This window comes from Leopardus geoffroyi, chromosome E3 (assembly GCF_018350155.1).
Source record: "Leopardus geoffroyi isolate Oge1 chromosome E3, O.geoffroyi_Oge1_pat1.0, whole genome shotgun sequence".
Lineage (NCBI taxonomy): Eukaryota > Metazoa > Chordata > Mammalia > Carnivora > Felidae > Leopardus > Leopardus geoffroyi.
The window spans coordinates 2,015,868-2,029,984 of record NC_059340.1 but is presented as its reverse complement, the minus strand read 5'-3'; the positions used below and the strand labels follow the sequence as shown (position 1 = coordinate 2,029,984).

Below are 14,117 nucleotides of genomic sequence, written 5' to 3'. Positions count from 1 at the left end.
GTGGCCCTGGGACAGGTGGCCTTGCCAGCTCCACAGGCGGCCATCGCTGCTGTCACACAGACACGTGTCACAGCACGATGACCAGTAAGATGGTGTCTTTTCCCTCCCACGTTAGAGAGGAAATTCAAACACTTACCAAGAAGTTTCAAGAACTGGAAGAAATTAGGAGAGAAGAAAAAGACGACCCCGTGGAAATGACCCCGGAGGTATGGCTCAGCTGGGCTCAGCTTCCTGTCCGGGCATGGTGGGGCTCTCTCTGTCCCCAGGATTTTCCTGGCTCCGACGTTGGCAATCCAATTCCCTTTTATCGTCACCACTGATTTCCATAAATTGTGTGTGTTGAGTCCAGAGTTCTGAACTAATTAACCGTCAGTTAAGTGACTTTTTCAACTAGCATCCGAGTCTTAGCTAAGCTGACGAGTGAAGTCCTTCCCAGATTTCACATACACTGAAGGGTTGTCTGTTAGCAGGTGAGGAGTATGAGGAGGCCCTACAGGGGAAGGAGGGATATCTGGTGAGGACATCCTGTCCCCAACCCTCCGTGTTTAGTGTGAGCTTCAGGCTAAGACAGAGAGCAGGCCTGACCTGGGGCAGGGGGGGGGGGGGGGGGGGTGGGAGGTGGTGCCAGGTGCCTGCCACCAAATGTCACACATGTCCAGGTGTCGAAGGTGTGTGAGGCAAACGGCAGGTTGGAGGTCAGAGGTAAGTGTAAACAGCACAGGCACAGACAGGTCACACGATGACAGATGTTATCTGGCCCCAGGAGAGCAGAGATGTGGGGTGCATTAGGACTGGGGAAGGAGACAAGCCCCCCTGAGGTGAGGTAGCAGGAGGACCCCGGCTAGCCGGGAGGCGCTGGTGACAGTGGCCGACGGGCTCGGGGGCACTGGTGCTTGCACGGCGGGCCGGGCACCTTGGACCCAGGGCAGTTTCAGTTTTTAAGTTTCAGCCTCTGCGAGAGCATTCTCCAGCACGGGTGTCTCCATCGGTGAGAACAGGCCAGTATGTTGATTTTTATTGCAGACCATGAATCTGGACCCTCCAGTGTGGTAGATACCAGGTTTATTTCAATGATCCAAGTAGCAATTCTTTTCATCTCCAAAACCAAGCGAGACATTGGTTTCCTTTAATCAGAGTCCCGTTGCCGTCAGTGTCTTAGGCCAGAAAACCAAGGAAAGGAAAAGCCGGTGAACCTGGCGGTAACGCACACGTGTTACTGAGCTCAGGAAGCGCGGCCTAGGTTGAAGGGGCCGCCTCCCAGGGGAGCTCCCCAGGGGAGCACTGCCCCCGCCCCAGGTTTAGGGGGCTGGATGAAGACCTACCTGAAATCTGTTTATTAGCAACACGTTTCTGCAGACACGAAAGATGTCACAAGGCTGGACGTGTGGCTACGGATTTTTCCTCTAAACTGAAAGCCCGTTCTGACGAGCTTTGCCTGTATCGTGCCGCCTTACCTGATCCCCGTCCTCCCTGCCCGGCTTAATCATCCTTTGCACCTTGAATTTCCTGCAGACCCCGGAAGAACCCCGACCTTCCCTTCCCACCAGCAGGCCCTCTCAGCAGGACTCTGAGCCAGATACAAGCGAGGAGGGCTTCTCCCGGCCCCCCTCCACCTGCTCCGAGGGGCGAAGAGACACAGCAGCCAGGATCCTGCAGAGCCGGTGGAGGGTATACAGACACCAGGTGAGAGCCCACGAAGGCCCTGCCGTGGTCTGTGGCCCTGGGGCCCCTTCGACACGCGGGCTCTGTGCTGTGTGCAGCTGGCATGTGGGAACGTGCGGGAGGGACAGCGTGGATGCGGTTGAGGACAATGTCGCTGGGGTGAGGGAGACACCAGCACCTGGCCCCACGGTGGAGGGAGCGGGCCCTGCGGGGAAGGAAGTGACCTGGTGCACACGGGGGCCGCATTCTGGAATCACCGCCCCGTCCCTCTGAGCATGGGCCGGAGCATGGGATCCACAGTGAAGCGGACCCATCTCGGAAGCAACTGGAATTGAAACCCCCGGAGGAGCCCCTTTTCTGCGGCCGCCTGGGAGGAAGCAGCTTGGGCTGTGGGCCATTTTATTGTGACTGAAAAACCTGCCTCCGAGCGGAGCGCGTGCGTCTCAGCCGGAGGGAGGAGGGAGGCAGGGGCTGTGTATCTGCCAAGCGCCTTCGTGCGTGGGGAGAGTGGGGCGAGGGGCCCAGGGAGCCCCCGTCTCATGGCGCTGTCTCATGGCCGTGGGGGGGGGGTACTGGGGCCCTCTCCTAAGCTCCTGGGACGAGGGGCCGTCTCCTTGCGCCAGCCGCATGGCATGCCCCGAGAGAGCTCCCCGGTTTTTGGTTTTGTAGAACACGGCAGGGCGCTTTCTCCCGAGGGAACCAACAAACCCCGGTGAGGCCCCTCCTTGCCTGAATATCAGAAGGCTGCCAGGAGGGCTTTTTAAATTGCTGTTTCTTCCAAACTTTCATCACGAAAACTCACAGGACATTTAGAAGGGCTGGAAGACTTTCGGGCATTCCAGGAATTCTTGCCACCGACCCGACCCACCCGTAGTCGACACGTAGGCACGTTTCCTTTCTATTCCGACCATTCCTCCCCAGCGCCACGTGGACATGAGGCTCAGACGTTACGAGGGTCTGGCTTGCATCGTGTAAGCACGAGGACATGTCCTAGCGGACCGCAGCACGTGCCGTCAGATGCCCCAGAGACGCAGCAGTGACTCTGACGTCACCTGGTGTCGCCTTCATATTCAGACCTCTCCAGGTGTCCCAGGATGCCCCTTCACTTGTTGTTGGTCCCCTCTATTTCCTGGAAGGGGCAGGTTAGGTCCACAGGCTTGACTCGGTTCAGGTTGAACATTTTTGTCCAGAGCACTCCCCAGGTGGTTCCGGGTGCACGGTCTCCCTTCCCACAGGTGACACCGGGCGGTCCCGCCACATCTAGCTGCGGGCACTGGGTGGTGCGGCTGCCGGCGCTTGCCGCTGTAAAGAAACGCCTTTCCCCGCTGATGAACCCGTGACGTGCCTTTCACCGGTGGCCCCAGCAGCCTTACGCACCTTAGCTCAGCCCTTCGTTTCACACGGTTGCGGGATGACTTCAGATCCCCCCCCCCCCCCGCTTAGTGGCCGGCACTCTTCCGTAAAGCAGTTTTCCTGATCAGCTGGTCCGCAGAGCACAGCCCCGGGGCCTTCTGGAAAGGCAGGGTCAAGGCTTTGCTGTCCTCCCTCGAGTACTAGGTAAGCACTGATGGCAGGACAGGGAACTGTGTGGTGGCGGCTCCGGCGGCCAGAGCCCCTCCCCCCACGCTCTGCGGGGCGGCGGCATCACTGCGTCTAAGAGGGATTATTACTGTTACTCTTGGTAGCGTTCAGCCCGTCCCACGTTCGGTCAGTGGGAGCGCTCCATCTGGCTCCGTCCGTCCGTGCCTCTGGTCTTGCTGGCACAGCCTCGCTTTCTGGCACAAGGAGGCGTCGCGGGCTCCCGGTCCTCCTCACCCCAGACCGGATGGAGCTCGCCGTTTCCGAGGCACCTGCCGTGTCCACCTCGCTCCCAGCTCCCACCCACCAGGCACTGGCTTCCTCCCCCTGCTTGCCCCCCCAGGAGCTGGGGCACAGCCGGCTTCGAGACTCATGAGTTAAATCCTTCCTTCCTTCAGGATTCTGCTTTAAAAGAACTCAGAATAAAAGGAAATGCGCGTACCGACATGTAGGTACAAAGCATTTGAAAGGCCACTCGGTCGGAAATGAGAGTCCTGGGACCTCCCTCTGGGGTCCGCTTGGTCTGCACGTCTCGGGCTCACGCTGGGGTTCGAGGGTGTCTGAGGCCGTGAGCCGGAAGGCCCTGGACTCGCCTGCAGCCCTCCCAGCCAGTGTGGTTGTGCCCCACACCCAGCTAAGCTTTTTTCTTAAGTTTCTCATTTTGAGAGAGAGAGTAGGGAAGGGGCAGAGACAGAGGGAGAGAGAATCCCCAGCAGGCTCCACACTGTCAGTGCAGAGCCCGACGTGGGGCTCGATCCCACGAACAGTGAGATCACGACCCGAGATCAAGAGTCGGACACTTAACCCATCGAGCCACCCAGGTGCCCCGCGAGCTTTGGGGTGAGCCGCAGGCTGCCCTGGCCAGGGCCTGCAGCCGGCCGCGGACCAGCATGTCTCCTGAGTCACAGGCCGTTTCCGCGGGCAACACGATTCCATCTTCTCCGTGTGTCACGGCACATCCCCACGCCTCCGCTTTGCTCTCTTCAGGCTTCACGTGAGACGTCCTCAGTCCCCACCCCGTGTCCCTGCCAGTACCTTCCTGTCTTCGTCTGCTGCTTGAGATTATCTTCGCCAGTCTCGACCACTACTGTTACCAAACGTGTTTTTTTTCCTTCCTTCCTCCCTCCCGCCTCTTTTTTTCTTTCTTTCTTTCTTTCTTTCTTTCTTTCTTTCTTTCTTTTTCTTTCTTTCTTTCTTTCTTCTTTCTTTCTTCTCTCTCTCTCTCTCCCTCTCCACTCTGCTGGTCCTCATACTCCATTTCCCTTCATCTGTCAAGGGATAAATCCATTTCTGTAACAGCTGTGGGCTGTGCACTCTGATTAATACTGAAAATGAGCTGGGTAACGTACGTTTTATCGACGATGGCCACGGTCCACCACAGGCACATGTATCATCCTGGGGTTCCCACCCTGGAAGGACCTGGGCTATAAAAATACGTGTTCTTGGGTCTCATCTGTGCTGACTCTGGATCAGCCTGTCTTGGGTGTAGCTGATTTTTCTCACGTCCCTGGATGCTTCTCACGACGGATCAGATTTGGGGGCCAGTGACCCAGACCCGTGGACGGGGTCCCCTTTGTAATTTCTCCAGCAGGCAGTGCCCAGCCCCTGTGTGACCACCCAGAGAGGGCACCCGTGTCAAGACAGCTCCAGCCGTGGGGAGGGGCTTCCCCGCCTGGAGCCAAAGACACGCACACGTGTTGATGCTCGTGAGACACTGTCTCACGGAGCTCGCTGCCACGGGCTGGCCAGGAGCCGCAGGCGACACCAAGGTGTCTCGTCTTTAACCGTGACCCGCCCTGAGAAAGCCGGCCGTCTAGTTATGGCTGCTGGCCCCTCAGCACTGTCAGCCAGGCGGAGGAGGAACAGGGATGCACGGAGCCCCCTGGGGTGTGGGTGGCAAGGAGGGGGCTCTCTGAGGGGCGTGCCCTGGTACCCCGACTCTGCTTTTCCACCCATGGCGACTGGGGCTGGGGCAGGGGCAGGATCAGGAAATGAATACTACTGTAAAAAATTCATCCTTGTGTTAATTCATGATTTATCTATTTATTTCAGAAAAAAAAGGCCGTCCTGGACGAGGTAAGCAAAGTTTATTTCATCCGTTTCAAAATATGTATTTCTGCACCGGAGCAAAGTCCCAGTGGGATGTCTCAGGAAGCATCACGGGCACTTGGTTTCGTGAAATCAGAGCAGCCCCAAGGGATATCAACATCAAATGAATATTTGGGTAGCTTCACACCTTCAAATTCATTCATTCATTCATTCATTCATTCAATCATTCCTTCTTTCAACACACTTTTCTCGGTCATCAGTTCGGAGTCAGGCAACCCGGCGGGCCCTCGGGACTCCAAAAAGATGTTGACTCAAACAGCAGATGGGCCGTCGCAGGTCAAGGTGGCAGGTGTGGTTTAGGGCTCGTGTCCAGGTGTGCCGTGGGGTCTGGGGAATGTGGGGGCTCCCAGGCTGAGAGGAAGGGCTCCAGGCAGAAGACGGGTGTGCGAAGGAGCACAGCCTGCCCGGGAGGAGAGCAGGTGTGTGTGAGCGGCTGGACGCGGGCTGGGAGGTGCCGGGACTGACGGAGTCTGAGACCCGCACGGCCCCTTGCTGCTGCTGTTGCCTTCCCCACCAGCCTGTTCCCCACGCAGCCTCCGGGGTGACATGTCTTACGTGTTAAATAACACCCACCACCGCATAAGACCTGCTCTAAACTTGGAGCAAATTCCAAAGCTGTTGCCTGAACACCCTCTGTGCCACATGTCCTGGCGACCCCTCCAGCCCTGCTCACTCTTCTCTAGCCAGTCTGGAGGCTTCTTTAAACACTCCTCGAAAACACCAGCATATTCCTGCCACAGGGCCTTTGCACTTGCTGCCCCTCTGCCTAGAAGGCTCTTCATCCAGATACTTGCACATTTTGCCCCCTTGCTTTACACAGGTCCATATCGAAACATTACCTCCTCAATGACACCCTCTCTGAATACCCCGTGCCAGCCATCACTCCGGCCTTGTGTCCTGCTTTAGTTCTCCTTGTGGCTTTTATCCCTGTTTGGTATTTTGCTAGCTTACTTCTTTGCAAACTGCTTGTCTCACATTGCAGTGGAGGTTCCACGGAGGCAAAGGCTGACTCTGCCTTTGGGCCACTATGTCCATAGTTCCCAGGACGCGGCCTGCCATATGGTAGGCATTCGGCAAATCTGTGCAATGAGTGGGTGAATGGGTGAGCTTGGGACTCCTCCAGGGACCCTGGAGCGCGTCTACCAGCCGGCCGGCCCGTGCTGTCGTGCTCCGCTGCGGTCTTCGGTGCCGCCCCAGGCCCGAGCGTCCTCGCCTCTCCAGGCAGGTGCGGTGCGGCCGAGCTGTGGTTGGTGTAAGTCAGCAGCCACCACCCTCAGCCCGTGTCGCCCGTAAGGAGCCCTAGGTCCCTGCTGTCCGTGTGTAGCGAGCCCCCTGGGTCGGTCTACACGTGCGTTTGCCTGTTTGATTTTGCCTTAATGAAGGTCCCCTTACCACACTTTGTTGGGCCTGTTTTTTTTTTTTTTTTTTAATGTTTGTTTACTTTTGAGAGAGAGAGAGTGTCATTGCAAGTGGGGGAGGGGCAGAGAGAGAGGGAGACACAGAATCCGAAGCAGGCTCCAGGCTCCCAGCTGGCAGCACAGAGCCCGTTGCGGGGCTCAAACTCACGAACCTCGAGATCATGACCTGAGTCGAAGTCGGATGCTTAACCCACTGAGCCCCCCCAGGTGCCCTTTGTGGGGCCTGTTTCTGAACCCCAAGTTCAGGACGTCTGCTTTACCTTGCCCTCCATAAGGACAAAGCAAAGGTGTTTGGGTTTTTTGTGTGTGTGACTGATTCTGGAAGCCTCTAGGTATCTAAACACACGATGTGTCAGGACTCAACGTACTAAGCGTGTTGTTCCCCTAAAATGCCATGAAAGCCGAAATCCTTTGTCACGCTGTGACGTTTTCACCCAGGGCTGGTGGCTGCTGCCCCCGAGACCCACGACCCTGACTGCAGAACTCAGCAGAGCATCCACATGTGCGTCTGAAGAAATTACTTAAGTTCAAAGGATAAATAATTCCTTTGCAGCAGTATGAGATCGTGCTCTACCCTGCTTGATTTTGTGTTTTCTTCATGCTTGCTTGTTTTTGAGAGAGAACGAAAACACGGGTGGGGGAGGGGTAGAGAGAAGGGGACAGAGGATCCCAAGCAGGCTCTGTGCTGACAGCAGTGAGCCCAACGTGGGGCTCAAACTCACACACCATCTCAGGAGCTGAGCTGAAGTCGGACGCTCAACCGACAGAGCCACCCAGGCGCCCCTGCCCTGCCTGCTTTTGGAACATGTGTACGAAAAGCATGCGGTATAGACTACCCAGCATGGAAACCTAACTACTGTAAAATACGGACACACACTGGCAGCTCAGTTTATTAGCATTTAACAGATGATGTGATTTCCCGTGGGATCGGGCGACTGTGCCTCTCTCTGCCCAGTCGATGGGTCTGTTTCTCCCTGGGGGAGACACTAGGTGAGTGACGGAGAGGCCGTGGCTACGCAATAGTGAGAGAAGTCACTTCTCTGCTGCTAGGGCTTTTCCCTCTGGATCCCCCTTCCTCCGCAGCTGCCACCTTGCAGGGGAATTAACGTCTACTTCCCTCTCTCCCCGTTCCCTGCCAGGCGGCTATGGTGCTTCAGGCAGCGTTCAGGGGACATCTAGCGCGGGTGAAGCTGTTGTCAAGCCAGGCGTGTGCTTCAGAACCCCCCAGCCCGCCCAGACAGGTAACCCCCGGGGCCGGACACAGCGGCCCGCTAGCCGCCCTCTCCCCGTCTCCGCGTCTGGTGCCTCACCCACCGAGGCAGCACGGCATCTTCTGGTCGCGGTGTCCTACCTCGCACCTTACTGTCCGTCGCAGGGCGCATCGGGCCAGGCAGGCTCCAGGTGGATGTAACGTCTGGTGCCTACGTACTAGGTACACGTCCATCTCACGATTAGGGTATAATCTTAACACAGTAAAGATGAGCGTCTTCCTACTCTGTGAAAACAAGACATCCGTTTTAAGAATCTCCAGAGTCTGAGAGTCAGGAAGTGCTAAGCACACAGTACCCAGACGAGCCACCCGGAACGGGGCCGTGCTCACACCTGGCTCTCTGAGGGCCAGGCGGGGGCCCCTGCCACGCTCACTGTCATTTTGCCGCAGGACCCTCCGTCACCACGTGTTCCGAGCCCCACCGTCCAGGCCCAGGGCAGCCCGGGACAGGAGGAGGCCATCACCGCCATCCAGTCCGTCCTCCGGGCGCACCTGGCACGGGTCAGGCGCAGGTCAGTCCAACCGGCGGGCCCAACTCTGTTCTGTATCCCTGGGAAACGCCGGCCGCAGACACGGTGCGGGGAGCTGTCCGTCCAGGTGGCTGGCCTGTGGTGCCCGGGCACAGGGTGTAGGAGCTGGGACCTCGGTTTGTCACCCGAACAGAAACACCCCGTGAGGAGTTCCTCCTGCCTGTGCAGTGGGGGTAACCCGTGAGTTCTGGCCTTCCCGGAACGGCCCCCCTGGGCCGGGGGAAACCAGAAGAAGGGGCCAGACACTGTGGGGTTCTGGTACCCGCCACTTTGTAGGCTGGTCGGCTCGTCCTAACGCATCGTCCTTGTTAGAGGAAAATGTGACGTGACCCCAGCATTCAGGAAGGCGCGGGCGTCGTCAGAACCCTCCCAGGGCAGCGCTCCTTCTCCTTCTCAGTGGCACTGTGGCGCCAGACCTGCGGGGGCACCACCGGCTGCAGAAAGTCACAGCCCCTCCTAGCTGTTGTGGGGCGAGGGGGAGGGTTCTGCACCGAGGCGGGGGAGTGTCCCTCAGGAGGGGGCTGGGGCTGTTCTGCTGCAGGGCTCAGGCTCCCTGCCCCTCCTCACTCTGCCCTTCCTCTCCGGTGTCGGTTTTGGTTCCTCTCTGCCACAGGAGAGCCAGGTGGAGCCTGAATCTCATGATTCTGGTTCCCCGTGAACGGGGACGGCCGGGGGCTCCACGCGGGTCAGGGTCCATCCCGGCGCGGCCATCACGGCCGGTGACCGTGTCCGCTGGGACGGAAAGGCACGGGAGACGGTGGGAAAGGAAGGCGTCTGGCCCTGACCCCGGGCGTGCACCAGCCCTGCCGGCCTCCCGCGCATCCGTGAGCCCTGCCGTGGGCCTCAGCCCACGGGGGTGTTCTGTGAAGTCCAAGCGGCTGGCCTCTCTCTTGCAGCGCCGCCGGTCAGAGAGCCGTCGCCGCAGCCCCCAGAAGGAGGCAGCCCGCTCCGGCCACACACAGCCAGCTCTCCTCGCCACCCTGCCCGGCCCCTTCTCCTGGTAACGTCACTTCAGTTTCAATTTCCCCGGCCCTCTGAGCTTCCAGCAAAGCGCTGCCACTGCCCGAAAGCATGGGGTGTGTGGGCACCTGTGGGGGCTTGTCCACTGTGACCGCCTACCAGCAGGGTGGCTGCATCGGGGAGATCCTGGACCTCTGGAGGCGGCCCCGGGGTCAGTGACGGCGGCTTCCGGGCACCTGCGGGCCACAGAGTTGGAGCTTCGTGCCTCGCGTGTCTTTGGTTTTTATCCTTGGCTCTAACCGGAGCTGGTGGTTTCCCTCCTTTGGACCAATGCTTTTCCTGTTTGTTGGTTTTAAGTAAAGCTTTGCGTGTATCTGCTTTTCGGCCTCATCAAGGCCCCCAGACAGTGCAGGGATCCCTGGGACTGACAGGGGCGCCACACCCCAGCCGTGAGGCCCGGTCAGCTCTGCCCGGCGGCAGACGTGGGGTCCCGGGCAGGGCCCGTCTCCTCGCGTGTGAGGCGGACGCCCGGCGAGAGCCTGGACGTTGCTTTCAGGCCCCGCGATTCCGGCCTCCCCTCCCCCTTCCTCTGCTGTGACTTGCTCGCACTCGTACTGATGCTGCCGATGAGCAAGAAGGCGGTGCTGGGAGGTTTGGGACGGTCACTGGACCAAGAAACGCAGTCTTGAGGTCCTGTTAGTGAGGGCGGTAGGCGGTCACCACGTGGCGCTCACGTGGGAACGTTTCCAGCGACTTTTCTGTCCTGAGCTCGTAGGTCACAAAGATGGGAGTCTGAGGACAGGCGGGGAGCGGGGCTTCGTGTCAGGAAACCTCAGCAAAGGAAGCCAAAACCCGGGTGCTGGGGTGGAAAGACGGGGGGAGGGGACGAGTCCTGCCCGTGTCCCACGCCGGCCGCGTGCGGGGCCGGCACTTCTGGTCTGGGTGTCGTTTCAGGTCAAGAGGACAGTGAGGCAAGCGGCGGGGAGACCGCGGAGGGGCCGGCGGCCGAGGACGAGGCTCTGGGAAGTCCAGCAGCCCTGCAGCCCCGCTGCGGTGAGTGGGGGCCACGCGGCCTTCGGGGGGCTGGGTCTCGGAGAACGTCCTGAGGAGCCAAGGGCTTGCCACCGTGTCCGCCCGGGAAGTCGCCACATGGGAGAGCGGGCTGCGTCCCTTGCAGTCGCTCAGTCCGGGCTGTCGGGGCTCGCGGACGTCGAACTCTGGTGCCCCACAGGCCCCGCGTGTCAAGAGCCAAGGGCAGCAGCACTGGGATGCCCCGGAAGACGCGGAGCCTGGCGGGCCATCGAGGACTCCCGGCCCCCCGAGCCCCCTCCTCCTGCAGACGGTGTCGTCTCCCGCCGAGGGGCGTTACCGCACACGCGACCCTCAGTTCCCGGCAGGGCCGTGTGGCCCCGTTTGGTCCGATCGTGACCGTGTTTTTGAAGATAACCTTGGAAACGGATGTTTGAGCGTCCTGAGGCTCTCCTCTCAGATATTCTCTGGAAAGCGCCAGAGGCCAGCTGTGCAGTCACACGCCTCAGTGCGGCCGAGCCTGGCTTCCTTCCCGCTTTCCCCCCGACCGGCGACCGACGACCTTGCCCCTCACCGGGCAGAGTGCGGGCCTCCCTCCCATCCCTCGCCCGCTTCAGGCCCCTCCTCAGGCCCCTCGGGTGCAGGCTGTCTGCAGCTGGCGCCCCCTTCCAGCAGAGACGGGATTCTGGAAGGCTGCTGTGAGTGAAGAGTGTGGGGGAGGGGCCACCGGGCGCCGCGCGCCCGTCTCCCCAGGTGGACGTGCCACCAGGAAGCGGGCTCTTACACACGCAGCTGGCTGCCAGCCTCGCCAGCGCTGGGTCGCAGCTCCCGCCCAGGCCGCGGGCTCAGGGCACCGCGGTGGGGGCGGCCCTCAGAGACCCCCAGTCGCGCTCCAGCTTGCTCGCTGTTGGCCAGCCTCACCTTTTGCGGGTGTTTGCCTTTTAGCAACGGCCCAGGTGTCCAGAGCTGAGCTCGGAGGCTGAGGTGGTTTGTGGCCGGGTGACGCTGACGCCGAAGGTCGTTCCCGCCCGGCAGGGAGCAGGCACTGTGCCAAGTGTCCGGGGCGCGCCCTGGCCCCGAGCAGCTGCGGTGACAACCCCGCTCCGGTTCCTTGCAGGGCCGTCCTCTCCCTCGGGACCGGGACCCGCAGACGACGGCAGCTCTGACGACTCCGACGAGATCGTGGTGGCCCCGGCTGTGGCCCCGAGGAAGGCCGCCTCCCTGCCCTAGGCCCTGGGCCTGCCCCTCACGCGGCGACGGCCCTGCAGGGAAGCTTGGGGTTTGGAGGATGAAGCGTGTCCTAGAGGACGTGGGAACTACAGTTACGACTGGAGAGTATTTTACCTTGTTAGCAAAGAGCTCCGTGCTCCACACACACCTCAGCAGCCTGGTCGGTGCTCCTCTTCTGTTGGTCTGGTCGCCTGTTTGGTTGCTTGTTCAGGGAATCCTGAATGATCTCGTCTCCAGGAAGGGCCGGCGGCGCAGTTTTCGGTGTCAGACGGACAGACACTTCTGCCTGGGATGGGCCAGCCGGGGGCCCTGCAAAGACACGGTCTCGGCAGCCGCTTCCTGGCCTCCGGCCGTGAGCTGGGAACACCCGCCTCGTCTGGAGCCGCGCTGACGGCACCCTGTTCCTCTCCCGCCACCGCCTTCTCTGGCACCGCGTGCTCTGATCTCCACCCGGCAAGTAGGCGAAGCTGGGCATAGCGGGCCATACCTTCTGGAAGAGACAGATGTGAGAGACCCCTGTGGCAGGATACGGCGTCTCCAAGTCTCGTGAGACACGAGGACATGGGGCCCCAAGAGGGGCTCATGTTCCTCAGGCTCCTCCTCCTGCCCCTCTCCACGCAGACCTTCCCCCACCATCGTCCCCACCGCCAGGGCCCTGTGCCCAAGAGGTGCTGTGCCCAGGAAGGAGTCTGGCGAGACCCTGTCACTGGGTAGGCCAAGCCTTAAAAGGCACCAAACCCTATCCACGAAGTACCATCAGGTTTGCCTTTGAGAAGTGCAGCGGCACAGCTGTCCCCAGGCCCCGGGCAGGGCAGGGGTGCTGGGCTCACCCGCGGGCCGCAGGTGACGGGGGTGCCCTGGGCCCTTGCTGCGTGCGGGCCCCGGCTCCCGCCCAGCCTGTGCCACACAAACACAGAGCTCCCCCTTTGTCTGCAAGGTCAGCCTTTGTTGATGGGAACGAGAAGAGCCTCAGGCTCACGGTCGGGGGGGGGGACGTCAAGGGTGTCTTAAGAGCCCTGTGTCCCCAGGCCGGACGTCCAACTCTCCACAGGTCCACAGGCCACACAGCTGGCGTGAGGAAGCTCGCTCTTGCCTGGACTGAGTGTGCCGGCTGGAGCCCTTCTGAGGTCGAAGCTTGGGGAGTAGGATGTGTTCTTCTTTGGGGAAACGCTTGGCCCTCCTCACCATGGCCAGGAAGCTTCTGGCGCCACAACCAGCTAGAGCCCGTCCATGGTCGTCCACCCCGAGCCGCCGGGACCACCCGGTCAGGCTCCGTCCACACAACAGCTTGAGAAAAAAAAGCCCAGCCAGAAAGCTAGGCCGATTTAGTCTTTTGTTGGTTTGGTCTGTGGGCTGCGAAGTCCATTTTCTTGTTTCTCATCTTTCCCACTCGACCGACTGGTAACTGGACCGAATCTGTTGCCGCCCCTGGCTTGTTTCATGCGTGGGGTCTGTTCCCCAGTGACCCGACCACCCTCCCCTGGGTCCCGGGCTCGGAGCCAAGGGTCTGTAGGGGCTGGGCGAGCGCTGGGGCCCTGCCCGCTCCTGGGGCGAGGCTCCTCCCACCCGTCACTCAAACAACGGGCATTTCCACCCACTCGTCATTCAGGCCCTGGAGAACAAGGCCCCGCGTGGCGTCCAGGCTGGCCTGTGTGCCGTGACCGGAGGGGCCTGGCCAGCAGGCAGGGCTACGAAGGCAAGATCGGTCTGTGTGCTTGTGTTTTCCAAGGAGACGACCCCAAGAACTGTAAATATGTACACGCGTCTGCCTGTGTGCCTTCGGGGCAGCATTGTTGATCTATTAAAAGCAAACATTCTCGAAGCCGCCTCGGTCACTGATGCACCTCTAGGCCACCGTGAGTTCAGCCAGAGTCCAGTGCACGCCCTCTGGCGGATGGCCTGCCCTGTGGCCCTGTGGCCCTGTAGGCGCCGAGGAGAACCCCAGGCAGCGGCCTGCTTGTGGGGCCTGGCCGTGGGGCTGGGTTTCCTGGCCTGCAGAGCCGGAAGGGCCTGGAGCGCCGACTCCCTGTGCCTGCTCAGCTGGGGGCCACTGCCCACATGGAGCCTCGGGGCCCGCTCCAGGGAGGCAGGGGAGGGGAAAGGGATCCAGCAGAAAGGAGACAGGCCCTGCGACCTCAGGCACCAAGCGCCCCAAAGGCACAGGTCCGTGCCCTCCCGCGGGGAGTCCGGGGCGTGTGCGGCTCGCCGCACCCTGGTTGTCACCACAGCACCCGCACACCGGCTGGGGGCTGACAGAGAAACGTGCCCTGCCCCCACCCCGGCCACCCTCACAGTGCAGAAGCGGAAGCCACGTCTCCCGGCCCTGACCCA

At 60.8% G+C, this 14,117-nt stretch overlaps 1 protein-coding gene across 12 annotated transcripts in view; it reads left to right on the top strand.

The window, feature by feature from the left end:
* The window catches only part of IQCE (IQ motif containing E), a 42,912-nt gene extending 29,304 nt beyond the window's left edge, over window positions 1-13,608 (top strand). For all 12 annotated transcript variants that reach the window (XM_045462172.1, XM_045462167.1, XM_045462174.1 and 9 more), the window contains 8 exons: window positions 116-206; window positions 1,513-1,683; window positions 5,293-5,316; window positions 7,907-8,008; window positions 8,428-8,549; window positions 9,464-9,567; window positions 10,482-10,580; window positions 11,674-13,608. In XM_045462172.1, coding sequence (XP_045318128.1) covers window positions 116-206; window positions 1,513-1,683; window positions 5,293-5,316; window positions 7,907-8,008; window positions 8,428-8,549; window positions 9,464-9,567; window positions 10,482-10,580; window positions 11,674-11,786 — 826 coding nt within the window. In that variant the 3' untranslated portion in view covers window positions 11,787-13,608. The remainder of the gene's footprint in view (window positions 1-115; window positions 207-1,512; window positions 1,684-5,292; window positions 5,317-7,906; window positions 8,009-8,427; window positions 8,550-9,463; window positions 9,568-10,481; window positions 10,581-11,673) is intronic.
* The last annotated feature ends 509 nt before the right edge of the window (window positions 13,609-14,117 follow it).